The 26433-nt window shown below is 37.8% G+C and overlaps 1 protein-coding gene, 1 long non-coding RNA gene and 1 pseudogene across 2 annotated transcripts; 1 reads left to right on the top strand and 2 right to left on the bottom strand.

Moving 5' to 3' along the window:
- The first annotated feature begins 2968 nt into the window (after positions 1 to 2968).
- Positions 2969 to 3067, top strand: LOC145609904 (small nucleolar RNA R71; annotated as a pseudogene).
- Positions 3068 to 8451: 5384 nt separating this feature from the next.
- Positions 8452 to 9130, bottom strand: LOC145606681 (uncharacterized). Its single transcript, XR_014105415.1, has 3 exons — positions 9120 to 9130; positions 8937 to 9048; positions 8452 to 8853 (listed from the first exon to the last, which is right to left on the bottom strand). It is a non-coding gene; the product is annotated as an uncharacterized LOC145606681 (long non-coding RNA).
- A 465-nt stretch (positions 9131 to 9595) lies between these two features.
- Positions 9596 to 11959, bottom strand: LOC145607099 (uncharacterized). The gene is made up of 2 exons (XM_081662863.1): positions 10240 to 11959; positions 9596 to 10131 (listed from the first exon to the last, which is right to left on the bottom strand). The coding sequence occupies exons 1-2, from the start codon at positions 11957 to 11959 to the stop codon at positions 9596 to 9598; spliced, it is 2256 nt and encodes a 751-aa protein (XP_081518989.1).
- Between the last annotated feature and the right edge of the window lie 14474 nt (positions 11960 to 26433).

The raw sequence follows: 26433 nt of genomic DNA, 5'->3' as shown, positions 1-26433 counted from the left end.
CACGGCTTAGCATATGTGCGGCCGCACCCTCATTATGTGCGCCCGCACACAGCAGGTGTGCTGCCGCACATCCTGCTGGTGCGCCCGCACCTGCTGTGCTCCCTTCTCCTTCTTTTTTTTTTCTTTCTTTGATGCTCACTGACCTTTTGGGTACGTACATGAATCATGATGGTGATGAACACCAACATAGGCAGTAGAAAAATATATTATTAGTGAGCTCAAAGTTGGAGATTCATGTACCCACCACAAGAACTCACTAGGTATCAACTTCCTTCAACTTTCAAAACATGAATTTCCTAACTTACCTCCCTAAAATTCTTACCCCTTTACCTCAAATTTCGAGTGGAATCGAATAAAAGCATGATAAGTGCCGCAAACACCTTCCATTCATCATGCTATCTTGAAGAAATCCCATCCCGAAAAGTTCATCCTAAAAATCCAAACAAGTAGAAAAGTGAAAGAAAAGAAAAGGTAATAAAAGAGAGAAAAACAAGAAAAATTCAAAAATCAAAAAGAAAGGTTAGAAATTCCGGGTTGCCTCCCGGGAAGTGCTTGATTAAGGTCCTAAGCTCGACCCTTCCTCCAAATCATGGAGGGTCAAAGAACACCATCTTCTTCAAGGTAGTAGAAAGAGCAAAATCCTCTTCATTCTTAAGCAACCTCCCATTGTTGCTTGATGAAACTTTCATGAAATTCTTCTCAAACTTACATTTTTCTTTTCTCAACTTTTTCCTCTTTCTCAACTTCTTTGAATCACGAGCTTTCTTCTTTGGCTTGTTGTTCGATGTAGATGGAACTAGAACATCCACAACCATAGAAACTTTCTCTTCTTCTTGAGAAATAAGCTCAAACCAACTTGGAATCTCAACTTCCTCCTCATCCTTTAGCTTGGGAATCACAATTTCCTCTTCACTAACCTTTATGCTATCAAAACTTGCAAGAACATTATCAAAATTCTCAAAAGCATTGTTAGTAGAAGAATCAATCATGCATAAATTATCAATAGAACGAGAGAAACTAGCATACATTATATCTTGCACAAAAGATAGAGACTTATGCATTGGTTTCAACTTAAAACTCTCCTCTTGCTTACCACATCTCAAAGTAATGCGGCCTCCTTTCACATCTATCAAAGCACCCGAGGTAGCTAAGAAAGGTCTCCCTAAGATGATAGGAATATGTTCATCTTCCTCAATCTCTAACACCACAAAATCTACGGGAAAAACAAACTCTCCAATCTTAAGAGGGACATACTCAACTCTCCCTTTTGGAATCTTGATAGATCGATCGGCCAATTAAAGGGTTATATTGGATGGTAGAAGCTCACCTAAATCAAGTCTTTTGAAAACCGAATAAGGCATGATACTCACACTAGCTCCTAGATCACATAGAGCATTTTCAAACATCATTTTCTTGATCTTGCAAGGAATTGAAAAGTTTCCCGGATCCTCCATTTTCTCCGGAAGCTCACCATGGATAAGAGCACTAAAACATTTCCCTCCTTCCACCGAATTGCCCTCATTACATTCTTCCTTCTCCTCTAGAATCTCCTTAAGAAACTTGGAGTACCTAGGCATTTGGGGAATTGGCTCGGTAAAAGGTGTGGAAACATGAACTTCCTTAAGAACTTCAAGGAACTTCCCAAATTGCTCATCCATTTTAAACCTTAAAAACATTTGGGGGTAAGGTAGATCGGGAAATCTCTCTTCCTCACACATCTTCTCAACAACATTCTCTTCTTTTTCCTCCTCCTCACAATAGACCTCCTTGGACTCAACCCTTTCAACTTCATCCTCCAAAGCACTCCTCACATCTTCTCCCTCCATTGAACAAGAAACTCCCTCACTAATTAAGGTCACTCCCACAACTAGTGGTAATAGAATATACTGGTTTCTTCGGTTCAACACCTTGGGAAGGAAAAGAAGAAGGACTAGCATAGTCCTTGAGGGTGCTTGCTAGTTGGGTTATTTGAGTCTCAAGCATCTTATTGTGAGTCATCATCTCATTGAACTTCTTATCACTAACCGCCATGTAGGTGTTAATGATCTTAGTTTGATTGTCAATCAATTCTTCTAAGTTTGTTTTAAAAGATGATGGTTGGGAATAAGAATTCTCACCATTGGGTTGGGACTTTAGAGCAAAACCGGGAGGGGGTCTTCTTTGATTATTATTTTGAAAATTTCCCCTATTTTGGTTGTTGTTCCAACTTCCTCTACCTTGACTATTGCCATTGTTTTGGTAATGGTTACCAAAACCTTGAGATTGGTTTTGATTGCCATACCCATGGCTAGCATTTTGATTATTATAACCTTGATGGTTATAGTTGCCTCGGAAACCTTGGTTTCCTTGGTTCCTATATCCCCCATTGTTATAATTATCAAAACCACTTCCTTGAGGGTGAGAGTTTCTATTACCAAAATTCTTAGGTCCTTCAAACCTTTGACCACCATTAGCATTAGACACAAAGTTCACATGTTCACATTCATTATTTTTAACATCATCACATCCATCAACAAAAGCTTGTGAACACATAGCAGAATCATGATCATAAGAACCACATAGATCACAAAACACACAACCACTTGGCATGTTATTAGAAGTAGAAGGAGAAGAGTTAGAGATTGTACCTCTCCCTTTGGTTTGGGAGGGAAGACTCAAAGAATTCACGGTCACACTCTCAAGCTTTGCTTTGATTGATGTCATCTCCTTCCATAGATTTGAAATTTGGGAAGACAAATTGTTGATTGCATTGAGGTGATCCACCGAATAGATCGTTGAGCCACTCTTGCTTGTAGACTCTCTCTCTCCTTCTTGCCAATCTCTATAATATGTCACCACATCCTCAATAATGTCCACCACTTCTTCTTCGGTCTTGTTCATGATAGGACCACCGGCCCCTCCATCAAGGCATGACTTGCCTTGGGGACTTAAACCACCATAGAAGATTTGGATCACTTGGTAAGTTGGGATTCCATGGTGAGGACATTCTCTTTGATACTCTTTAAATCTCTCCCATGCTTCATAAAGGCTTTCATTTTACTTTTGCTTGAACCCTTCAATTAAGGCTCACTACTACAAAAAGCGTGTTTTCGTGACGCTTTTTAGGCCTTTTTTCGACGCAAAAAAGCGTCGAAAAATAATTTCTCGACGCTGTAAAAAAGCGTCGAAAATCCTTGAGTCGAAAATTTTTCAAGGACAAAAAAAGGCGTCGAGATTCTCGACGCTTTTTAGTGTCCAAAATAATATACGAAGCGTCGAAAATTACGTATTTCGCGCATTATCCCAAATGTATAGTTTTTTTGGCGACGCTTTTTCCTGTCCACATAATCAAATTTAGCGACGCTTTTTGTTGTCTTGCGTTTATTCGTGTCAGCCTATGGTATAGCGGGAAACTCTTTGAAATTTGAAAATGTGCAAATATTTAGACATTAAAAAGCGTTTAGAATTTTTTTTAAAGCTTTTTTTTTTCCTTTTATTACATTATTATCATCATACATACATTATAATTATTTAAATTTATCATAAATTAAATTAATTAATAACATTAAAACAAAAATAAACAAAAATTCTATATAACTAGATTAAAAAAAACAATAATTAATCAACAATAAATTATTAAAAGAGTACGTAGTTAATTACCAAATTTAGAAAAGAAAACATCAACACAGTACAATCATTAAAAAAAATGGTCGCATATTATAGTATGTAGCTTGTCCCTAAATAAATACATCACTAATATATATAAGACTAAAAACCAAAATAGATAGATGATGGCCACATTGATCGATATAGTCGCTTGTTGATGCTCAAGTGTCTCGGCTTATTCTTTTGTTGCACCTACATTGCCTTTTCCAATCTTCAAAAAAAAAAAAAAAATACAAAGTATAAATTAGTCTAAATCATGCTAAAAATTACAAACAACAAATTAAAACAATAACTTGTTTACTTATGGAACCCAACTTTGACATGCTAATAAAAGTAGAGGTATGCAGGATATCAGGTCAAGCACAATGGATTTGGGCGCATCAAACACACGATCTTTGAAAATTTTCCAACAATCAATATCACCAGACTAATTTAACTTTTAAGCAACTTTAAAGCAGACATGTTTAAAAAATGTATATTTATCCCTTTCTACAAATTTGCAGATAATTGTGTCATATCAGAACTCAGAAAGCCTACTTAAGAACCTGCTGATTTTTATTCCATCTTACTCTAATGATTGTTCAAAACATTAGCAGCAAGCTACTTTTCTCTCAGGTCCATCTATACTATCATATGAAATAGCTTAATTTCCCAACTTCTGTAAAGATTTTTTTTTGGGTACTTTCCAATGCAACAAACAGTCCCAAACCTACATACATAAGTATACCTCTACTTTTATTAGCATGTCAAAGTTGGGTTCCATAAGTTGACAATTGGCTGGCAAAAGCACATCAAGCAGAGGAGCAAGCAGGGGAGTATCACACACACACAAGCTCTAGTATTGCTGCTAAAATATAATCACACACACACAAGTTTTGATGTTCAGAGCTGCAATTCAGAACAGCAATACCAGAATACAAGCTCTGAAATATAATCACACACATCTTTGCCAAGAACTAATAAGTCTATAGTTGATAACACACACACACACACACAAGCTCTTACTTTCACACACATAAAGAGAAATGTGACTTTGTTACCTGATGTTTTGCCTTTCCTAAGAATTCAGATGCTTTGTCTAGAAGACCCGGAGATGCTTTCCCTTGACGAACTGCACCTACAATCTGAGAAAATTGTCCAACAAGCGCTTTAAGAAGAAGATTGTTGTGTCCGACCTCGTCTTTCAGCTTTTCATTTTCTTGAGATAGTGTATCATTTTTCTTGTGCAAAGCATTCACTTCTTTAACACTATCCATCACAATAGTTCTCTTTTGAACTTTTCCATAGCCTTCCTTCCTTAACACACCACGTACTCCGAATATGTCCCCCTTTTTAACTCCTAGTCCGTATCCCACCGGACGATCGGGAATCTCATTGCCATACATAGTTCGCTGAAATGCTTCATCTTCGAGCTCTTGTTCAGACATCTTAGGGTGCACCATCCTCAACTCTTCAACCTTAGCTTTAACATCATCCTATACCAACATTTAGGAGTAATGTAACACCACAAATAACACATAATCACACCACAAAATCTACACTAAATGATACCAGAAATCTGTCACAAAACCATACCACAAAATCTTGAGTGACTGTGTCAGGAAGAAATTTTCCGTCTTTACCCGCATGGGTTTTAATCCACAGCGCTAACAAGCTCATTTTTTCTCCATGTTCATCCTCCTATAAATAATAAGGCAAAACAAGCATTAAATATGTGTACAATAGTATATAACGCATATAACTTGGCTTTGCTCTTACTAATATCCTAAGTAAATATAAAATGACATATATATTCATACATAATCAGCTTGTTGGTTTGCAAAACTTTTAGAGCCAGATGTATGAATCTGATTTTGACAAGCTCGTGCCTTTTTACCGCATGCGGACATAGTCTGCAATCACATTTTTAAATTTTTTTGTTAGAGATTAAATGACGTTTGATAGAGTAAACAATAAGGTAAATATTGTCCTTACTTTCCCGTAATCCGAATCCCAATATTTTACCAACTTAACCCAGTTACTACTGGTAATTCCATGTGGCACATTATTACACATATCATCCAATTTCTTCTCTAGTGGCTTGTAATGAATCATTTTCAGAGAATATTTGAACTGCCTCCAACATTTATTGGCACGCTTGAGAGCTTGGTTGTCATATTCCACACCAGGAGGAATCACAAAATGGTCCTTCAGTAAAAATAATTAGTTAAAAATGTAAATCAGCAAGTAATATATTAGAAGTAAGAGACCGTCTAAGTATGTGTCTTAGGGATGAATATACTTACTCTTATGTCTTTAATTATTTTCCCTTTAAAATGCTTGTCGATTGCTTTCCAATCTTTTTCCCCAACTAGACAATGTGACTCCATCTTCGCAATCATACTAATGAATTTAACCAAAATATGTCCACCCTTCCTGATTGGCTGGCATAAATCATTGAATTCGACATAGTACTGGACGCCGTTATTACTCCATACGTCAATTGGCAGAATAATACCACTTACTAATGTAGTATTACCCTTGGCATCTAAATTAAATAACAAAATTAAGTTAAAAGAAATAATCAGTTAAGTGAACAATATGTTCTAACAGAGAAGCAGATAAAATTTTGCAAATACACACACACAAGCTAGCTGCAATTCAGTTCTGATGTTCAGACCTGAATTTAAAACTGAATTCCAAAACTGAATTCAGATTTGAATTTCAGTTCTGATTTCAGGTCTAGATTTCAGTTCTGATGTTCTGACCTGAATTCCAAAACTGAATTCAGATTTGAATTTTAGTTCTGATTTCAGGTCTAGATTTCAGTTATGATTGAATTCATTTCTGATGTTCAGAGCTGAAATCAAAACTGAAATCCAGAACTGATTTCAGATTTGAATTTTAGTTCTGATTTTCAGCTATAGAATTCATTTCTGATGTTAAGAGCTGAAATCAAAACTGACATCCAGAACTGATTTTAGATTAGCACAAAACCAAACAACCATGACATTAGCACAGAACACATACCATAGAGACTCAATTCATTATGCAGCTCAATACAAGTTTCAAGAGATAAACAATTCCATATATCCAAATTTAGAACAAGTTTGACAATGATATTTAAAATACATATGCATGTGTAACACGTATAACACAAGCTTGAAAAAGAGATATAAGATTATTACTCCATTGTTCCAATATAAGGCATCAACTATACACAAATTAAAATTAGTACAGGCAAGCAACCAAGTATAAGTCATCATGCTTTATATCATGGTTTTAGTCTCAAATATAGAAGCAAAAGATGGAAGATAACATGTCAAGACAGCAAGCAGCAGGGGAGCAGGAGCAGGGGAGCAGTAGCAGCAGCAGGGGAGCAGAAACACACCACAACAACAACAACAAGAAGCAGCAGAAACAAGGCAGAAACACACCACAACAACAACAAGCAGCAGACAACTTTAATAAATATATTTACCTATTGTTAGCACCTCCTCCTTGTCGTCAAAATCTATGTCTACGGGCCAATCCGGAAGTGCTTTTGGTCGTAAAGACTTAGATTGTTTCGGGATCTTCTCTGATTCTTTCCCACTGTTTTGTCGATCTTGATTATTCTGTGGAGCTGTTGCTGAAGTTTTAACAGCACCAGTCTCAAGGGCTTCAATTCCTCGTCTCACAGCTTGCTCGGGAGGTTTATGAGAAGTAGAAAGGGATTTCAATGATGAGTTTGGTCTACTTGATTGTGGAATATTAGGTGGGATATTAGGTGGGACTTTTGCTGGGTATTTATCATGATAACCTGATGTAGTTGCCTCTTTGACTGAACTCGATGTTGAACCAGGATGGTTTTTCCAAATGGATCCCAAACTATTAGGTGGTTGTTGGTCAGATTTTGTTGTGGTATTGGGAGGAGAAAAAGGTCCCCATTTTTCATCCTTAAGTACCTCAGTTTGTGGTGACTTAGTAGCTTGTTTCTTGGTGGGTTGTGAAACAACTTCAGTAGCATTTGACTTAGCTGTGGCAGCAAGTATTTCCCTTGCTCTCTTGCTTCGATAAGTCATCTTTTACCTGATAAAACCATAAGACAAGCTACATTAGTATGTCAAAAATGATCTTAAACCTTTAGCATTTTATATCTCTCTTTGACCCTCAATTACCAAACACAACTCAAAATATCAGGTAAAAGAAAATGAAATGGCAGAATTGGCAGAATATAGATAATTTTGCATTGATCTTGGCTTATACGTATCAAGTGTAGCAAAAGCAGAAAGTAAGCAAGCTCGATGTAAGAACGTGCCAATATTGAATCTGAGCACACTAACTAATCAACGTAGTAGTTATAAAAGCTAACACACACACACACACACACACACACACACACAAGTTCTGATGTTCAGAGCTGCAATTTGGAATTGAATTCCAGAACTGATTTTCAGTTCTTAAGATCAGCTCTGCATTCACTTCTGAATTCAGTTCTGGATTCATTTCTGAATTCAGTTCTGAAATTCAGATCTGAATTCAGTTCTGATTTCGGTCTTAATTCAATTCTGGTATTCAGATCTGATTTAAGTTCTAATTCGACCAATAAGAAACCAACACCATAATACAGCTTAGTACTATAAAAACAGAAATTAAGTTAATAAAATACAAACTTTGATGAATTAGAATAACTAAATGAAATATAAAAATACACACCCATCCAAATTTATGAACTCAAATCTATAATAAATTATAAAAGTTGTAAACAAATTATTCAGGAATGTCAAACAAGTCCCTAGGCTTAGTTTTCACAACATGACACCACCCTTTTTGTGTCTCATCCTCAATATAAAAAACTTGTTTTGCTTGAGATGAGAAAACAAATGGATCATCACGCAAAAATCGACCAGTGTGCATCAACTTTGAGAAATTGATACGAACACTTCCATTCGGATTTGTTTTGATACCCCTACGGATATCGACACAATCACAACGAAACAATACAACCTTATAAGAACCATAATAATCTAATTCCAAAATTTCTTTGAGTTTTCCATAATATTCGTAACCCTCTGCTTCCACCATGATTCCTGAATTCTGAGTTACTCGAAATCGCTCACGATCCACAATATCAAATTTGTAACCATTGATAATTACACTTTTCATCCTTTTCCCGCGGTTACTCAAGCCACCGGCTAAGGCTTTTCTTAACTTTCCATCTACCGTGCTATCATCTAAATTATGGACCTATAATTCGAGAATAATACAGTTAGAATTAGAAAGTTGTATAATATGAAAATAAAAAGACCCTAAATGTAAAAGCATATGACCTGGCTTTGCAACCAATCTGCAAATTCATCAATTATCCACTGATTTTCAATAGATTCATCAGCTTGACTTCCTCCAACGTCATTCTCTTGCCTCTTTAGTTTTAGGAACTCACTACCGAGATTGTAAATTTTATGTTAGTAACAAGTATATATTGGACGCTTTAACTAAACACATTATGCTACTTGAGCACCGGTGTTAGTTCATCAGAATGAAGTAAAACATAGCGATGAGCTTGCTTTAAACTTCTATCATCCAAACGGACATTTTCTTTTTTTCCAACAACACGACCACCAGAGTTATACAAATAGTTGTCAATGTTTGATACACCATCCTCATTCCTTCTAGGTCTATTGAACATAGTCTCAACACTTTCTAAATATCTCGAACAAAATGCAATTGTCTCCCACAAAAGGTAACCTTCCGCTATAGATCCTTCCGGTTGCGCTTTATTGCTTACATGAGATTTCAAAAAGGCCAAGTACCTTAAATTATAGTAACGATTTTGTATGTGAATGTGAAAGAATAGGAAAAATTATTATATAAAAATAAATAATACAAATAAAAAGAATAATAATAATAATAATAATAAAAATAATAATAATAATAATAATAATAATAATAATAATAATAATAATAATAATAATAATAATAATAATAATTACCTGTCAATGGGATACATCCATCTATAATGAATCGGTCCGCCTAGTCTGACCTCTTCTACTAAATGAATTAGTAGATGAACCATTATTGTAAAAAATGTTGGTCTTTTTACAAACTTGCAAAGAGTCAACACGAGCTTTGATTGAATGGTATCTAATTCTATTGTATCTATAGCAGTTGAACATATCCTTTTAAAAAAGTCAGACAACTCTTCAAGCAAGTCAATAACTCTTGTGGCATTCGACGCCCTTAAAGCAACCGGGAGGATATCTTGCATGAGAATATGATGATCGTGACTTTTCATATTAATAAGTTTCCGTTGCTTTAGATTCACACATCTTTGCAAATTAGATCCATATCCATCAGGAACTTTCATCTTTTTCAAGACTTTCAAAAATCGTTCTTTCTCCTCGTTAGACATGGTGTATGCAGCCGGCGGGATGTAACCTTGAGGGTCGATCCATAGATGAGATTTTATATTCAAATTCTTTAGGGCTTCTCTACCACTCTCATCATCCCTACTATTATCCATATCTAAAAGAGTTCATAATAAAATATCGAACACATTCTTTTCAATGTGCATAACATCTAAATTATGTCTAAGAGGATTATGCTCCCAATACTCTAATTCAAAAAATGTACTTTTCTTTTTCCAAAGAATATGATCATCATCGGGATCGCAATCATCATCAAGTTCATTGGCAGCTTTTTTCCTTCTTTTTTTAGGAACTTTTTTTGTCTTCCCATATACATACTTTACCCCTTCTTGTTGCTTCAAAACTTCGGTCCCACTGGTACGAATCGGAGCAATACCATATTCTTCTTTCCCATCAAACAAATTAGCTTGTGAACGATATGGGTGATCAATAGGCAACCATTTTCGATACCCAGTGTAGATAATTTTGCCACCAAATCTATCGGAATGAGTAGAATGAGTGCAAGAAGGACAAGCTTTGTAGCCTTTCGTACTCCAACCTGACAGCATAGCATAAGCCGGAAAGTCATTAATAGTAGAGTGTAGGGCTGCTCGTAGTTTGAAGTTGCTTCCACTATAAGAATCAAAAGCATCAACACCTTCCCACAATAATTTCAATTCATGGATTAGTGGTTGCAAGTACACATCAATATCCATACCGGGACCAAATTTACCAGGAATAATTATAGAAAGAATAAAGGATGATGGTTTCATACAAAGCCATGGTGGTAAATTATAAGGAATGAGGACCACCGGCCATGTACTATAATTTGTGTTCATAAGATAATATGGATTAAAACCATCACTCGCTAGGCCTAATCTAACAATGCGAGGATCAGCGGCAAACTCTGTATATTTTTCATCAAACTTTTTCCAGGCCTCGCCATCAGCAGGGTGTCGTAGAATCTTATCATCCTTACGATTAAAGTGCCATCTCATATCCTCTGCAGTTTTAGATGACATGTAAAGCCTCTTTAATCTAGGGATAAGGGGAAAGTACCGCATTACTTTAGCTGCCTCGCCTTTCTTAAATGCTTCTTTTCCTTTTTCATTTACATCACCCTCCTTTCCTTTCACATTTTTCCACCTTGATGTCTTGCATATATGACACTCACTTTTATTTGCGAATTCACCCCAATATAACATGCAATCATTTGGACATGCATGGATTTTCTCATATCCTAACCCTAAATCATTTATTATCTTCATGCCTTCATAATAGGACGATGGAAACTCCTTAATAATGGGAAATGCGTCAATTAGAAGTTCAAGTAATTTATTAAATGACTCTGCAGACCAATGGAACATACACTTTAGGTGAAACAAATGCAATAGAAATGAAAGTTTCGAAAAAGTAGTACACCCCTCGTATAGGCCTTTTTCAGAAGCTTCCATGAGATTTTTATACTTTGCTTGTTCTTCATTTGAGAAAGTTGCTTGTTCTTCATTTGAGAGAGTTGATTGATACTCATCATCTACCTCATCCATGTCATATGAATTGTCATCCTCAATACTTTGTTCATTAAATGATGGATCTTGAGTTTTGTCGGTTTGTTGTGTATTAAATCTAAAAGCTGCTCTTAGTAACCCGTCCATATCATCTCGACCTACTGCATTTACTTGATCATCACTTAGATCATAGGTCTTACTCCCTTCATCTTTACGATGAAATATCCAATTTCTATAGTTTTTATAAAAACCATAAAATAAAATATGCCCTCCAACTTCTTCTACAGAATTTGTTTTATTTAACTTGCACTTATTACATGGGCATTTAGTTTCCCATGTATTTGGTAAAAGAGTCTCTTTAGCAAGTTCCAAGAATTTCATGCAACCTTTAAAATAACCAGGATCACCTCTTGGTAAATCAATCCAACTAGTATCCATGTCTACAAAGAAGTATATAGTTAATTGCCAAACAAAAACAATGACAGTAAGTTATTCAAGCCTACAAACTTGTTGTGGGTGAAAGAAGAAAATTAGAAAAAAACATGTCTATTTGTTGGAATTATTTTTACCCTCCTAAAACAATTTACCACAGATAAAGTAACATTATTTTCTTATACTTGATATAAATAAAGATATTAGATTTCTATAAAGTACAATCAAATTTTCAATAAGACCTTTTCAGCTTCCAAACTACCAAACTACAAGAATGTCTTGGTGGAGGTAACCTTTATCTTCCACATTTTCATGGACTCATGAGGAAAAAGACTATGAGAGACAGAGTATATATGAGCACATGGAAAAGTATACAGAAAAAACAATCAAAATTAGATGAGCAATATAGGAAGAGCATAGTGGCATTATCAAAATTAGAATAATACAATGATCTAAACTAAACAAAAAACTTCCAGCTCTGTGCAAGGAATAACATTTAATCAGCAATTATCAATTTCAACATTACCCAAAGTTCCCAAACCTAGGATCATATCCTGTTCACACTGCTGCCTTGGCTCTATACGTACATATCATAATAACGAACAAACAAACTTATACATTCTTAACAACAAGACTTGATTCATCAGCAGCAGGCCGTGAGTATTGGGGTTGTTGTCTAATGATTTATAAAATTCAAAGCCTACAAATTTCATATCAAAAACCAGAAAATTCATATACATCAAAAACCCATAAAATTCATATCAAAACCCCATAAAATTCAAAGCCTACAAAATTCATATCAAAAACCAGAAAATTCAAAGCCTATAATATTCATATAAAAAACCCATAACATTCCAAACTAAAACCCTAAAACGCCATAAAAATCAAAACAAAAACCAAAAAACAATATGAAAAAAAAAACATGAAAACTTGGATTTTAAAACAGAATTCACGAAAAAAACAACATATAAAGAAATTAATTTATCTAATTAAGGGCAAAAAATTACCTCGCAATAAGAGATCGATTCTTGTTCTTCACCAACGCAAAATCGAAGACATGCAAACAAATAATTCCCAAGTTTAACGAAAATTTAGAGAATTGTGATATATTATGTGCCAAAAACGATAGAGATATATACCTAGCAAGAATATTGTTCAGCAAATTGTAAATTAATACCTCAAATTTATGAAACTGACGAGCCACAAAACCCCAAATTCCTTGAAATTTAGCAAGCCAAAACCCCGAAATTAACCCAGAAACTGACGAGCAACAACCCCCAATTCCTTGAAATTTAGCAAGCCAAAACCCCAAAATTAACCCAGAAACTGACGAGCCACAAAACCCCTAAAATTTGAGATTTTTTTTGTCACTGATGAGAGTGATGATGAAAGTGATGAAAGTTTAATTAGAGGAGAGCAGAAGAATAGATGGGCAGTTTAATTGAATTGGGAACCTAGCTATTTCGAGTTTCGACTGAGGGTGAAACACAAACCCGCTAATTATTTCATTAAAAAAATTCAAAATTGCGGGCAACCTTACTCACGTGCATAGCACGTGAGTTTCTCGACGCTTTTAAGTGTCGAGAAAATTTCCGACTTCAAAAAGCGTCGCAAAAAGACGGAACCAAAAATTATAGACTGACGCCCCTTCAACAGCGTCGAACCAATTGCGTCCAAAAATCACTCTTTTTGTAGTAGTGGCTCTTGCCTTCGCCGTCTTCTTTTGAGGGTAGAAACGGGATAAGAAGGCCTTTGTGACATCATCCCATGTTCTCAAGGAGTTGGGCTTCACTTCTTTGTCTAGCCACTCCAAAGATCTTCCTATGAGAGAGAAGGGGAACAACTTGAGGCGGATAAACTCCAATGACTTTGATGGTGTTGCAATATTTTTCAAACTCTTTAAGATGGTTCAATGGGCTCTCATTCTTAGCCCCACTATATTGTCTCCTCTCAATTAAGGTGATCATGGCCGGCCGAATTTCGAAGTCATTTGCCGATGTTGTAGGTGGAGCTATGCCGCTCTCAAACCTATATGCACCGGGCACTCCTAGCTCCTTCAAGGCCACTCTCAGATTTTCTCCCATGCCTTGCTCTTCTTCAATCTCTTCTCCGCTTGAAGAACTATAACCCAAGGATCTATTAGCTACTCTCCTCCTTGAGAGAGTTCTCTCAATTTCCAGATCAAGGGGCACAATGGGACGATCTCGGGATCTATGCATACAAAACTCAAAGAAAATATTAGTAGCACGGCTACAAGTGTAGCCTAAAGAGTAAACTCTTTTTGTATTTTTGAAAATAAAATGGAATAGACTCAACAACAATATACAATCAAGACACCATTCCCCGGCAACGGCGCCATTTTGACGGGCGTTGAAACGGTAGGTTGTTAGGCTACCTTCCCCACCCAATAAAACAATATTTGTAAACTCAACAAACCCCTATATGAGTATAGTAGTAAGTCGAGGTCAAACCCAAGGGAATAGTAATTGAAAGTCTATTGCCTAACGCTAAGCTATTCCGAAGTCTAGAGCGGGGTTTATAGCAAGGACTTAAGCTAGAACTAATAATGAAAATGAACTTGTACGAAATCAAAGGTAATAGGCACTAGGGGAACGAATCCACATGTAATTGTAATAGAGGAGGATAATTGGGGAGGTCAAACCAACTAAGTCAATCGATGTGAGGGAAGATCAAACATGCATCCAAAAGAGCATATCAAGCTATTCTCCTAGAGGTCTAACTAGCGTCAACTACGATAAACTCTAACTAGGAAACATCACAAGATACCTCAATCGTGAAAATGCAAGTCACAAATCAATGGTCCGTATCAATGTGAGCTTACAATGCAATCTAGTGCAACAATCAAAGATGGCCAAACTTCAATCAATTACACACATGCACATGAATCATCAACTAAGTTTAATCACATCATCAACTCCATTAATTATCCCCAATTACTCTAATCCATTACTCATACATGCTTCACCATTACCCTAGCAAGTAAACTACTTAATAGCCATAGAAATTAAGATCAAAACAACATTAATCAACAATTTCATCATCAACATATTAGAAATCTAAAGATCAAAGCAAAAATCAATGAAACTTCAATCAAACTTCAATCAAACATCAAACAATAAACAATCATATGAAAAACAAATGAAATCAACTAAAATCAAACTTATATTGAAATCAAAGATGAGTAATCCTTACAAACTTGATCAAAGATCAATTACAATGAAGAAATCTTAAATCATCAACAATACACCATGAATTTCTCTCTCTTCAATCTTGTGTTTCTCTCTCTAAAATTCTAATAAAAACTAAGAAAATGAAATCTAACGTAAAATTTATCCAAAAATAAAAGGAAATAACTATATATACAATGGAGAAGTCGGTTATGACGTCCAAAAATAGACCCACGCCGGTGCGGTCGCACGTAGGAGAGAGAAAGGGGCGCACGGGCACATACCCATGTGGGTGCGCCCGCACGCGCCTGGTGTGCGGCCGCACGCGTCACCTGTGCGGCCGCACATCCCTCTTGTACGCCCGCACCTATATGGGTATGATCCCCTCCCTTCTTCATCCTAGCTCATCCGGTGTACACACCTTTGGTGATGGTGATGGGGAACGAAGTAGGCAGCAAGTTTTTAGCAATATTGGTGGGCACAAGGCATAAATGGTGTCCACACCGCTTGTATGCACCGGTCTTGAAACTTTCTCTTTGAGTTCCTCTTGACTTGAAGCTCAATGCACTAGCACAAGGCATCAAAAGCAATGATGACCGTTGAAGGGAAGCTCGGGAATCCTTGGACAATGGATCATAACCTACAAACAAAAGAAAAGAAGCAAATAAAAGAGAAAAACAACAAATAAACGAGAAAATGCACAAAATAAAGAAACTAATTACGAAAAGCACCAAATGAAGAAATAAAGAGTAAAACTAAAGAAAAGAGCTAAAAAATGAAATGAAATTCATCCAAAAAGAGATCAAATGAGTGCCATAAATGTCACTCATCACATGCATCAAAGAATACTCACCTTTCTCAATTCAAGAGGGAAAACACGTTCTAAGATGCTTATGGTTGAAGGAGACAAACCTAAGCTAAGCATAGAGAACTAATGATTTCATCTTCCGCCCTAGCCCCAACCAAGACGGTCCACGTTCTCTCCACTAGTTTCCGTTCATCCCCTAGTTAGCTCCCCATGATTCCTCGAGGGAATCGGAAAAGATATTTCTATGTGGAACAATGAGGTTATCCCGACATCTCAACTATGCACACTCTCTCTATAGGGTTGAAATCCATCTCCCTCCACCGTTCCTTGACCGCACTCCTCCAAGTCCAAGGGTTTTAACTCGGGTTGTAATGTCATGGCTAGGGGTTAAGGTTGGGAATCAATTTGAAAATTTTGGTGGCAAATCCTAAGTGAAGCAAAAGAGTGGCCATCTCTAAAGAACATCCTAAGAATTGAACCTAAATTCAAATTGCAACCTTCGATACAAATTTCACAACATCAATTTACTTCTCCCATCATTTCTTTTCTCTCTTTTCTCATTAATTTTTTTTTGTTAGTCTTCATGCGTTGCATCCTTCTCACTAAACCTTTTATAAAAATTTTCCTTCATGAACAACTTCCAAAATCTTTCTTGAACCATTATCCACTACTTTCTTGTCCCAAAACCAACACTTTCAAACACGAACCTCACAAACCAATGCTTCACTAACTATAAGGGTTGGTAGAACATAGGCCGATATGTTTGTGATATGGCTAGATCAAGAAAGGGGAATAAGGCCCAAATTGGTTAGCAAGTGGGTGGATGTAAAATGAAAACCAAATTTGTAACAAAACACAAAGAAAACAAAGAAAAATGAAAAGAAATTCCCTCTTCCTCCTTAAAGTTGTTTGGTCACGATCTCGGGAGCTAAATACCAACACAAAGATTAAGACATGCATAGTTAAGGATCCAAAGTGCCGCTCACAACAATGATGAAGGCTAGAACAAATGACGCTCACTCAGGACAAGAAACAAGCAAATACCAACCAAGGGAATCCTATCCACTATGGAGAGCAACACCATCTTACCACTTTCCCGTGAACTAGGGGTTCAAATGTCCTCAAGAGTTTTAACTCGGGCTACCTTAGCTTATAATGTGTCTAATTCAACCCTAAGCACTCTCAAACCGTGAAAACCCTCATCAACTAGGAAGGTAAGCATTCAAAGACATGTCATCGAAAAGGCGCACAAATCCTCAAATCCAAATGAATGAGCAAATCCATATAAAAAAAAATTTCAACTTGCCATAGTCATGTTTGTCACACAAAAATAGAACAAGAAAAACATACAAGAAGAAGGAAGGAAATGAAAAGATTCATAATCGAGGCATGGAAATCAAATAAATCCCAATCGACATACAAGTGATCGTTGATATCAACATCAACGATCCCAGGTTCCTTAGAACAAAAATCAATCAACCTCGAACCATTCAACTCTTCCTAAACTAAACCTAAACTAAGCACTCAAAGAAAAGGAAAAAGGGGAAACGAAAGATCTCACCCAAATGTCTCTTAAAGAAAGATAGAGCAACCAAACCATTTACCAAGGCTCCAAAGCTCCAAGAGTTGCTTCCATCGGTCTTCAAGGCTACAAAAAAGAGAGAAAAGAAAACAAAAGCGAACACTAGACAAAGAAAAAGGCATATAGTTTGCATGCTAGGGTAGTTGGTTAGAACTAGGATAAAGCATGCTAGGGTAGTTGGTTAGAACTAGTTGGAACATGAAGCCGGATTCTACTTGTTTGTGGCAAGTTTGGTAGTTGCTTCCTATAGTCGATTTGACACCAATAGTGAGTTTTTGCTACATCCGTGTGAGTTCTTTATTTTTCAAGCCTTCTACCTGTATTTGCATGAGTGGCATGGATCCTTGACTTCTTGCAAACCTAATCTTGAAACTTGACTCATAGATCTTGAATCTGAGACCGAACCATTTAGGGAGGACAAAGGCATATTTTTGGGGTGGTATTTTTCTATTTTAGGATAGTTTTATTCATTTTTTTTATTTTTGGGTTTACATTAGCGTTCTTGCAATCATTTGAGCCTTATACCTTCTTTTCAAGCCACATCTTTAGATCTTTGGCCTTTTGTTTCACTTTTTTTCTTTTTCTTGGTTTTTGTGAAGCAATTGATCATACTTGAAGGAGTTTGTGGTGGAGAAGTTGAAATGTTTGGTTCTAATGAAAGAAAGATTGTGTTATATCTTCTTTGTGAATAATGGCAAGTGATTATAAAAGCCGTCCTTCTTTATAAAAGGCATGGACAAATAAGTGCAAAATCGAAAAAGCCGTCCAAAGTTAAAAGAGGTGAGGACAAAGCACTTTTGAAAAATGAAAAAAAAAAGTGAAAAATGAAAAATTCAAAAATATTTTGATGTGAGCTTTCTCCCTTTTTGAGCATTGAGGACAATGCTCCATCTAAGCTTGGGGGGAAGCGTTCTCACGCTTTTTGTGTATATGTTTGTGATTTATAGCTTTGAATAAGCTTGGGGGTGTTAGTTTGTTTTTGTTTGGTGACTACTTGATTGTGATTCTAAGAAAGGGCCCGTTCTTTGCTTCACTATTAGGAAAACCACCAAATTTTAAATTTTAGCCTACCTTCACCCTTTTTCCTTAACGTTACAACCTTGGGGAAAGACCTTTTGACCTAAGTGGTTGAGTCATTCATCGGAGGAGAGGAATGTGAGTTTTAGGAATAGGGAGAAGGGATGCAAAAGTCAAGATGTCGAGTAGCCTAAAAATTCTTTTTTTCCAGTTCCTTCGTGGAATCACTGGGATGCTCACTTGAGGTTGATTTGAAGCTATTAGGAAGAACGCGGTAAGATCGTTTGGGATGAAAGTGGATTGTGAAAGCTAGTTCCTATGCTTAGCATATTTATGTTTCAATCAACCTTGGGTATCTTGGAACGTGCACCCCCTTACTTATTTAGAAAGGTTTGCATTCAGTTGTGCTTGTACATTTGCAAAAGTCCTTACATGAACATTTGTTTGCTTTTCTTGTATTTTGTTTTCTTTTTCATGCTTTGCCTTGTTTGTATTATTATGAGAGTTATGGGTAAACTCTTAGGATACCCTTACGAGAGCATTACTCGTCCTCTAGGGCGATCTAGGGGTTTAAATGGCTTGTCATTAGGTTCCAAAATTGACCGTGATTCCTACGAAAGTGAGTTAGTGTATATTCTCATCTCGTCTCTTGTTTAGTTTGTCTTAATAAGCTCGTCATTTCCACTCCCTTGGTTTTGTTTTGCTCGAGGACGAGCAAAAGGTAAGCTTGGGGGTATTTGATGTGTGTCATAAATGGCACACATTTGATGTGCATTTAGGTCCTTTCTATCCTCTTTTCATAGCTTTCATGCTTAATAAATGCTTAGTTTTATGCTTTGTTGCTTAGTTTTACCTTTCCTCTCTTATTTTGTAGCTTTTGTGCATTTCGTTGGTTTTCTAGCCTTTTCTCCTTTATTTGCTCTATTTTCATGGTTGTAGGTATTGAACGAGGTTCGAGTATTGATTTTGGTGATCCACTATGGTGGAGGAAGCTTTTGGATCAAGTTCATGGCATTCGGGAAGTTCAAGATGCAAAGAAGTGGAAGTTCCAAGTCCTTGCTCTTCTCTTGTGCTCGCTTGCGGTGCTCCCTTCAAAGGGAGTGTGTGCCCACCAATATTAAGCCTTAGCTACTGCCACTCCTAGTGCTCATCACCATCATAAATCAGGTGTGCACCCCTTGTGCTTGAAGAGTTGAAGAATCGAAGAAACCCAGTTGGGTGCGGCCGCACACGCGGATGGTGCGGCCGCACATCCCCGGCCGCACACGAGGGATGTGCGGCCGCACACCATGGTGGTGCGGGCGCACATCATGGTGGTGCGGGCGCACATCCTCTGTTGTGCGGCCGCACCGATGTGGGTCTTTTCCGATCGGATTTTGACGATTTTCTCTCTCTTTATATACCTTTTGGAACCCAATTTTTGTAAGCAAGTTTCATAACACAATTAGATCATATTCTTAGCTTAGTTGAGAGCTTCTCTCTCTAGATTTAGGGGTTAGTTTTAGGAGTAGATTTTAGAGAGAGAAAGTGAAGAATTTCAATGGTGATTGAGAGATTGAAGATTCAATGGTGACAATTGTATTGGAGATCTTCTCTATTATCAATTAGCATTTCTAAACTCTATCTCATTTTTTTTTGTTTAGTAATGTTTGGATTGTTTGATTTTGATTGGAATTTGATGAGTTGATAATTGATATTTGATTAGTGTAATTGTTCTTCTTTGATTGTTGATTCTTTGATTGTTTATTGTTGATTTCTCTAGTTGTTGGTTGATTTGATGATGTTGTTAGAGTAGTTGTTTGGTTAGGGATTTGGTGAAGCTTATGATGTATTGGATTGATGTAATTTGGGGATAATTGATGGAGTTTATGATGTGATTAAACTTGGTTGATTGATCATGTGCATGTGTGTGATTAATTAGAGAGTAGCTAACTTTGATTATTGCACTAGATTGCATTGTAAGTGCACATTGATACGGACCATTGATTTGTGGCTTGCATTTACACGATTGAGGTGTCTTGTGATGTTTCCTAGCTAGAGTTTATTGTAGTTGACGCTAGGTAGAGCTCTAGGAGAATAGCTTGATATGCTCTTTTGGTTGCATGTTTGATCTTCCCTCACATTCCTTGACTTAGTCGACTTTCCATTCCAATTCGCTATGTTCATTGCTATTATTTGCGGATCCTAATCCCTAGCTCTTATATTTGTTTGGTTTCTTCATTTTAGTAGTTGTTAGTGCAATCTTTTACCCTTAGACTTCGACCTAGCTTAGGCACATAATTGAAAGCATTTAGACATTATCGTTCCTTTGGGTTCGACCCTTGACTTACCTCTATACTTGTATTTAGGTTTGTTGAGTGTTTATAAATTTTGTTTGGCTTAGGGAAGATTAGCCCAACGACCTAGTTTTCCCCACGTCAAAATGGTGTTCCCCGAGGTATGTTTCTCAAAGGAGGCAAGAAACTCTAGGGTGGGTTCTCGGTAGGTGTTGTATGCCTTAGTGACGAAATCGGTTAGCCCAAGGTTGTTGAAAAGGAACCAACATTGTTCGTCAATGCTAAGCTTGGTGGTTATGGTTTGATCGAAGTGTTTGGTGGGAAGGAGTTTTCGTAATTGGAGGGCGTCATAGTTGGCTCTGTGTTGTCGGTTGGAGAATTTTAGATGAGGCAAAGGTGGTGGGGGTTCCACATTTTTAGGTGCTTGAGAGGATGAACCTCGAGGTTCCTTTCCACTCTTCCTCTTCTTTGAACTAGTTCCAACCTCCATTCTCCCTCTTTTTTGTATTTTTCCTTCTCAATGAGAACAACACCAAAACCTTACTCCGAATCAACCAACAACCACAAGTAACACCACACAACCACCACAAATATCACCAAGCAACCACCACAAGCAATATACTTCACAAGAAAACACAAATTAACCAAGAACACAACAAATAATTCTAACAAACAACTCACAAAACAAATCAACCAAGAGTTAGAACAATACTAACAACAAAAATCACCAAATCACACATAAAAGATTTCCAATCAAAAACTCAAAAATTTATCATGAAATTCATCCAAAATTGTATAATAGTTCAATAAAAACTAGAAAGGAGAGAATTATACCAACAATGAAGCCAAGAATCTCCTCTTACTAGCTTTCAAGAACAAGAGCTCCAAAAATGCTTCAAGGAGTAACAATGGTGGAAAAATCAATTTTTTTGGGTTTTTGATGGCGGAAAATGGAAATGGTTGATGAATTTGATGTTTTAAGGAGGAAAATTGTGAGTTTTTGGAGAGAATTTAATGGATTTGAAGTAGTTAGGGTTGGGGTTTTGGGGATTTTTAGAGAGAGAGTGAGGAATGGAGAGTGAGATGTCGAAAATGGGGGAAAAGGAGGTCGGGGGCTGCTTAAAATTTGATCGGGCTGCTGTAGTACCCAGCGGGTCGCGCCCGCGGTTGCAAGGCCGCGCCTGCGGGTCTTCCAGTAGCCGCGCCTGTGGGTCTGGGTGCTGCGCCCGCGGGTCGTCAAGCCACGCCTTCTCCACGGGCGCGGCTGGACTTCTACCGTAGGATTTGGGCTGCCTTCCTTCAAGGACCCGCGCCCGCGGGTCTTCCATTCCTTCTTGCCTTCTTCTTTTCTCTCTTAACTCGAATTGAGCTCACTAAACATCATCATATGGTCTCCAAAACCCAACCATTCATGCACCATGAGGCAAGTACCTACAAATAACAAACGAAAGCCATAAGACAAACCATCAATCAACGAAATTACCAAAAAGGAAAATGAAAAATAGAGAAGAAAAGAATGTAGAATCCGGGTTGCCTCCCGGGAGCGCTTCTTTTTAAGGTCATTAGCTTGACCATGAGGCAAATTCATTCAAATGTGAGGCTTAAGACCCAAAGGGTCAAGCTTTAGATACTCAATCACACCAACTTCTTCCTTGCAAAAATAGTGCTTCAAGTGAGAGCCATTAACCATGAATTTGTTTCCGTCCGCATCAAACTCAAAAGAACCATAAGGAGTAGTCTTTGACACAACAAAAGGCCCCGACCACTTAGATTTGAGCTTACCCGGAAACAAGCGAAGCCTTGAGTTGAAGAGTAAGACCTTGTCCCCAACTTTAAAGCTCTTGTTTTGGATATGTTGGTCATGCCATTTTTTTGTCTTCTCCTTATATACTCTTGAGTTTTCATAGGCATCATATCTAAGCTCTTCGAGTTCGTTGAGCTTCAACAATCTCTTTTCGCCCGCCAACGTCAAATCCATGTTTAGCTCTTCGATGGCCCACAAAGCTTTATATTCCAACTCGACCGGCAAGTGACAAGCCTTCCCAAAGACCAACCTATAGGGGGTTGTACGAATGGGAGTCTTGTATGCCGTCCTAAGAGCCCAAAGCGTGTCATCAAGCTTGAGACACCAATCCTTGATTTGTTCACCATCCTCTCAAGTATATTCTTGATTTCACGATTCGAGACCTCCACTTGACCTTGAGTTTGAGGATGGTAAGGTAGAACAACCTTGTGATGAACTCCATATTTCTTGAGAAGAGCTTCCAATTGCTTCTTGGCAAAATGAGAGCCTCCATCACTAATTAGAACTCTTGGCACCCCAAATCTAGGAAAAATGATCTTCTTAAGGAGCTTGCGCACAACCTTGTGATCATTGGTAGGAGAGGGTATAGCTTCGATCCCTTTTGTCACATAGTCAACCGCCACCAAGATGTATAGGTTCCCACATGAAGAAACAACGGTCCCATGAAATCCACCCCCCAAACATCGAATGGTTCCACTTCCAGAATACTTTGTTGGGGCATCTCGTCCCTTTTGGTAATGCCCCCGCTCCTTTGGCATCGATCACATTGCATAACGAATTTGTGAGCGTCTTTGTGCATTGAAGGCCACCAAAGCAAAGATTGAGAGATTTTTGCTACCGTTTTGTCAACACCACCATGTCCCCCACATGGTAGTGAGTGACAATGCTCAAGGACACCCTCAATCTCGTGATCGGGGACACACTTCCTAAAGAGACCATCACCACATTGCTTAAATAAGTACGGATCATTCGAAAAATACCTTCTCACTTCTTTGAAGAACCGTTTCTTTTGTTGAGAGCAGAATTCCGGGGGAACGACCCCGCAAGCAAGATAGTTGGCAATATCCACATACCAAGGTGTAGAAGTCGCCACCATAGCCATGAGAGCCTCGATCCCTATCTCATCATTAATTGGTATATCTTCCTTGTTCTCAAACAGAAGCCTAGACAAGTGATCCGCCACATAGTTTTCCGCTCCCTTTTTGTCCCTCATTTCCATGTGAAAGTCTTGAAGAGAGAGAACCCAACGAATCAAGCGAGGCTTCGCTTCTTTCTTGGTCATGAGGTATCGCACCGCGATGTGATCCGTGTACACAATGACTTTTGAACATATGAGATAGGACCAGAACTTATCAAATGCAAACACCACCACTAACATATCCTTCTTCATAGTTGTATAGTTCTTTTGAGCTTCATCGAGAGTCCTACTTACATAGTAGATGACACATGATTTTCCTTCTTTCTTTTGACCTACGACGGCACCTACTGCAAAATCACTCGCATTGTACATGCTCAAAAGGCAAGCTCCAATCCGGAGCCTGCACAATAGGAGAAGTGATGAGTGACATTTATGGCACTTATTTGATCTCTTTTTGGATGAATTTCATTTCATTTTATTACTCTTTTCTTTAGTTTTCATTAGTTTTATTCTTATTTTCTTCATTTTATGCTTTTCCTAGTTAGTTTCTCTATTTTGTGCATTTTCTAGTTTGTAGGTTGTGATTGATTGTCAAAGAATTCCCGAGCCTCCTCTCTATGGTTTTTCATTGCTTTTCATGCCTTATGCTTGTGCAAAGAGTTTCAAGTCAAAGGGGGATCCGAGGAGCAAGTTTCAAGTCCTTGGTTATGCTCTTTTCATGGCTTATGTTCTTTAAGAATTCCAAGGAAGTTGATGCCTACCTTGTCCTCCAGCACCATCATCTAGGATGTGTGCACCACATGAGCTAGGACGAAGAGAAGAGAGGAGCTTTACCCAGTTTGGTGCGGGCGCACTCGGGGAGTATGCGGCCGCACATATATCGAGTGCGGCCGCACATCTGGTGCGTGCGGGCGCACCTTTCAGGGTGTGTTTCCCGTGCACGCCACTCTCTCTCCTACGTGCGACCGCACTGGCGTGGGTCTATTTAGGGCGTCAATACCGACCTCTCCTTTGTATATATAGTTATTTCCTTCTATTTTTGGCTAAGAATTCATTAAGCAAATTAGATCTTAGTTTTGATTAGAATTTTAGAGAGAGAAACTCAAGGATTGAAGAGAGAGAAACTCATGGTTTTTGGTTGATTGTTCTAGAATTCTCCATTGTAATTGATCTTTTGATCAAAGTTTGTAAGGATCTTCATCTTTGACTTCAATATAAGTTTGTTTTTAGTTGATTTCATTTGTTTTCCATATTATTGTTGATTGATTGAAGTTTGTTTGATGTTTGATTGAAGTTTGATTGATTGTTGATTTGATCTTTGATTTCAAATATGTTGATGATGAAATTGATGATTAGTGTAGTTTTGATCTTAATTTCCATGGCTAGTGAGTAGTTTTCTAGCTAGGGAAATGGTGAAGCATGTTTGAGTGATGGATTAGAGTAGTTTGGGGATAATTAATGGAGTTGATGATATGATTAAATTTGGTTGATAATTCATGTGCATGTGTGTAATTGATTGAAGCTTAGCCATCTTTAATTGTTGCACTAGATTGCATTGTAAGCTTGCTATGATACGGACCATTGATTAGTAACTTGCAATTTCTCGATTGAGGTATCTTGTGACGTTTCCTAGTTAGTGTTTAGCGTAGTTGGCGCTAGTTAAACCTCTAGGAGAAATATCTTGGTATGCTCTTTTGGATACATGTTTGATCTTCCTTCATATCACTTGACTTAGTTGGTTTGACCTCCCAAACTACCATTCTCCATTGCAATTACATGTGGATCCATTCCCCTAGTGTCTTTTATATTGATTTTATACAAGTTCATTGCTTTGTTTAGCTTCGTCTTAGTTCCTACCATAAACCCCTCACTTGACTTCGGAGTAGCTTGACACTAGGCAATATACATTCAATTTCCATTCTTTTGGGTTCGACCTCGACTTACCACTACACTTCCATAGGGGTTTGTTGAGTTATAAATATTGTTTGATTGGGTGGGGATGTAGCCCAACGACCTACCGTTCCTTGTCCCGTCAAAATGGCGCCATCGCCGGGGAATGGTGCTTTGAGTGCATATTGTTGTTGAGTCTATTCCACTTTATTTGCAAAATACAAAAAGATTTTACACTTGAGGCTACACTTGTAGCCGTGCATAGGTCCCGAGATCGTTCAATTGTTCCCTTTGATCCGGAGATTGAAAGAACTCTCTCAAGGTGGAGAGTAGAAAACAAGTCATTGGATTATAGTTCTTCCAGCGAAGAAGAGATTGAACAAGAGCAAGTCATGGGAGAGAATCCGAGAGTTGCCTCGAAGGAATTGGGAGTGCCCGGTGCATATAGGTTTGAGAGCGGCATAGTTCCACCTACAACACCGGCAAACGACTTTGAAATTCGGCCGGCAATGATCACCCTAATTGAGAGGAGACAATATAGTGGGGCTAAGAATGAGAGCCCATTGAACCATCTTAAGGAGTTTGAAAAATATTACAACACAATCAAGGTTAATGGAGTGTCTCAAGAGTTTATCCGCCTTAAGTTGTTCCCTTTCTCTCTCATAGGAAGATCTTTGGAATGGCTAGACAAAGAGGTGAAGCCCAATTCATTGAGAACATGGGATGATGTCACTAAAGCTTTCTTGTCCCGTTTCTACCCTCAAAAGAAAACGGCGG

Source organism: Chenopodium album, chromosome 23, assembly GCF_948465745.1.
Source record: "Chenopodium album chromosome 23, dcCheAlbu1.1, whole genome shotgun sequence".
NCBI classification, from domain to species: domain Eukaryota; kingdom Viridiplantae; phylum Streptophyta; class Magnoliopsida; order Caryophyllales; family Amaranthaceae; genus Chenopodium; species Chenopodium album.
Note: the sequence above shows the minus strand (reverse complement) of the source record. Positions and strands in the feature narration are given on the sequence as shown.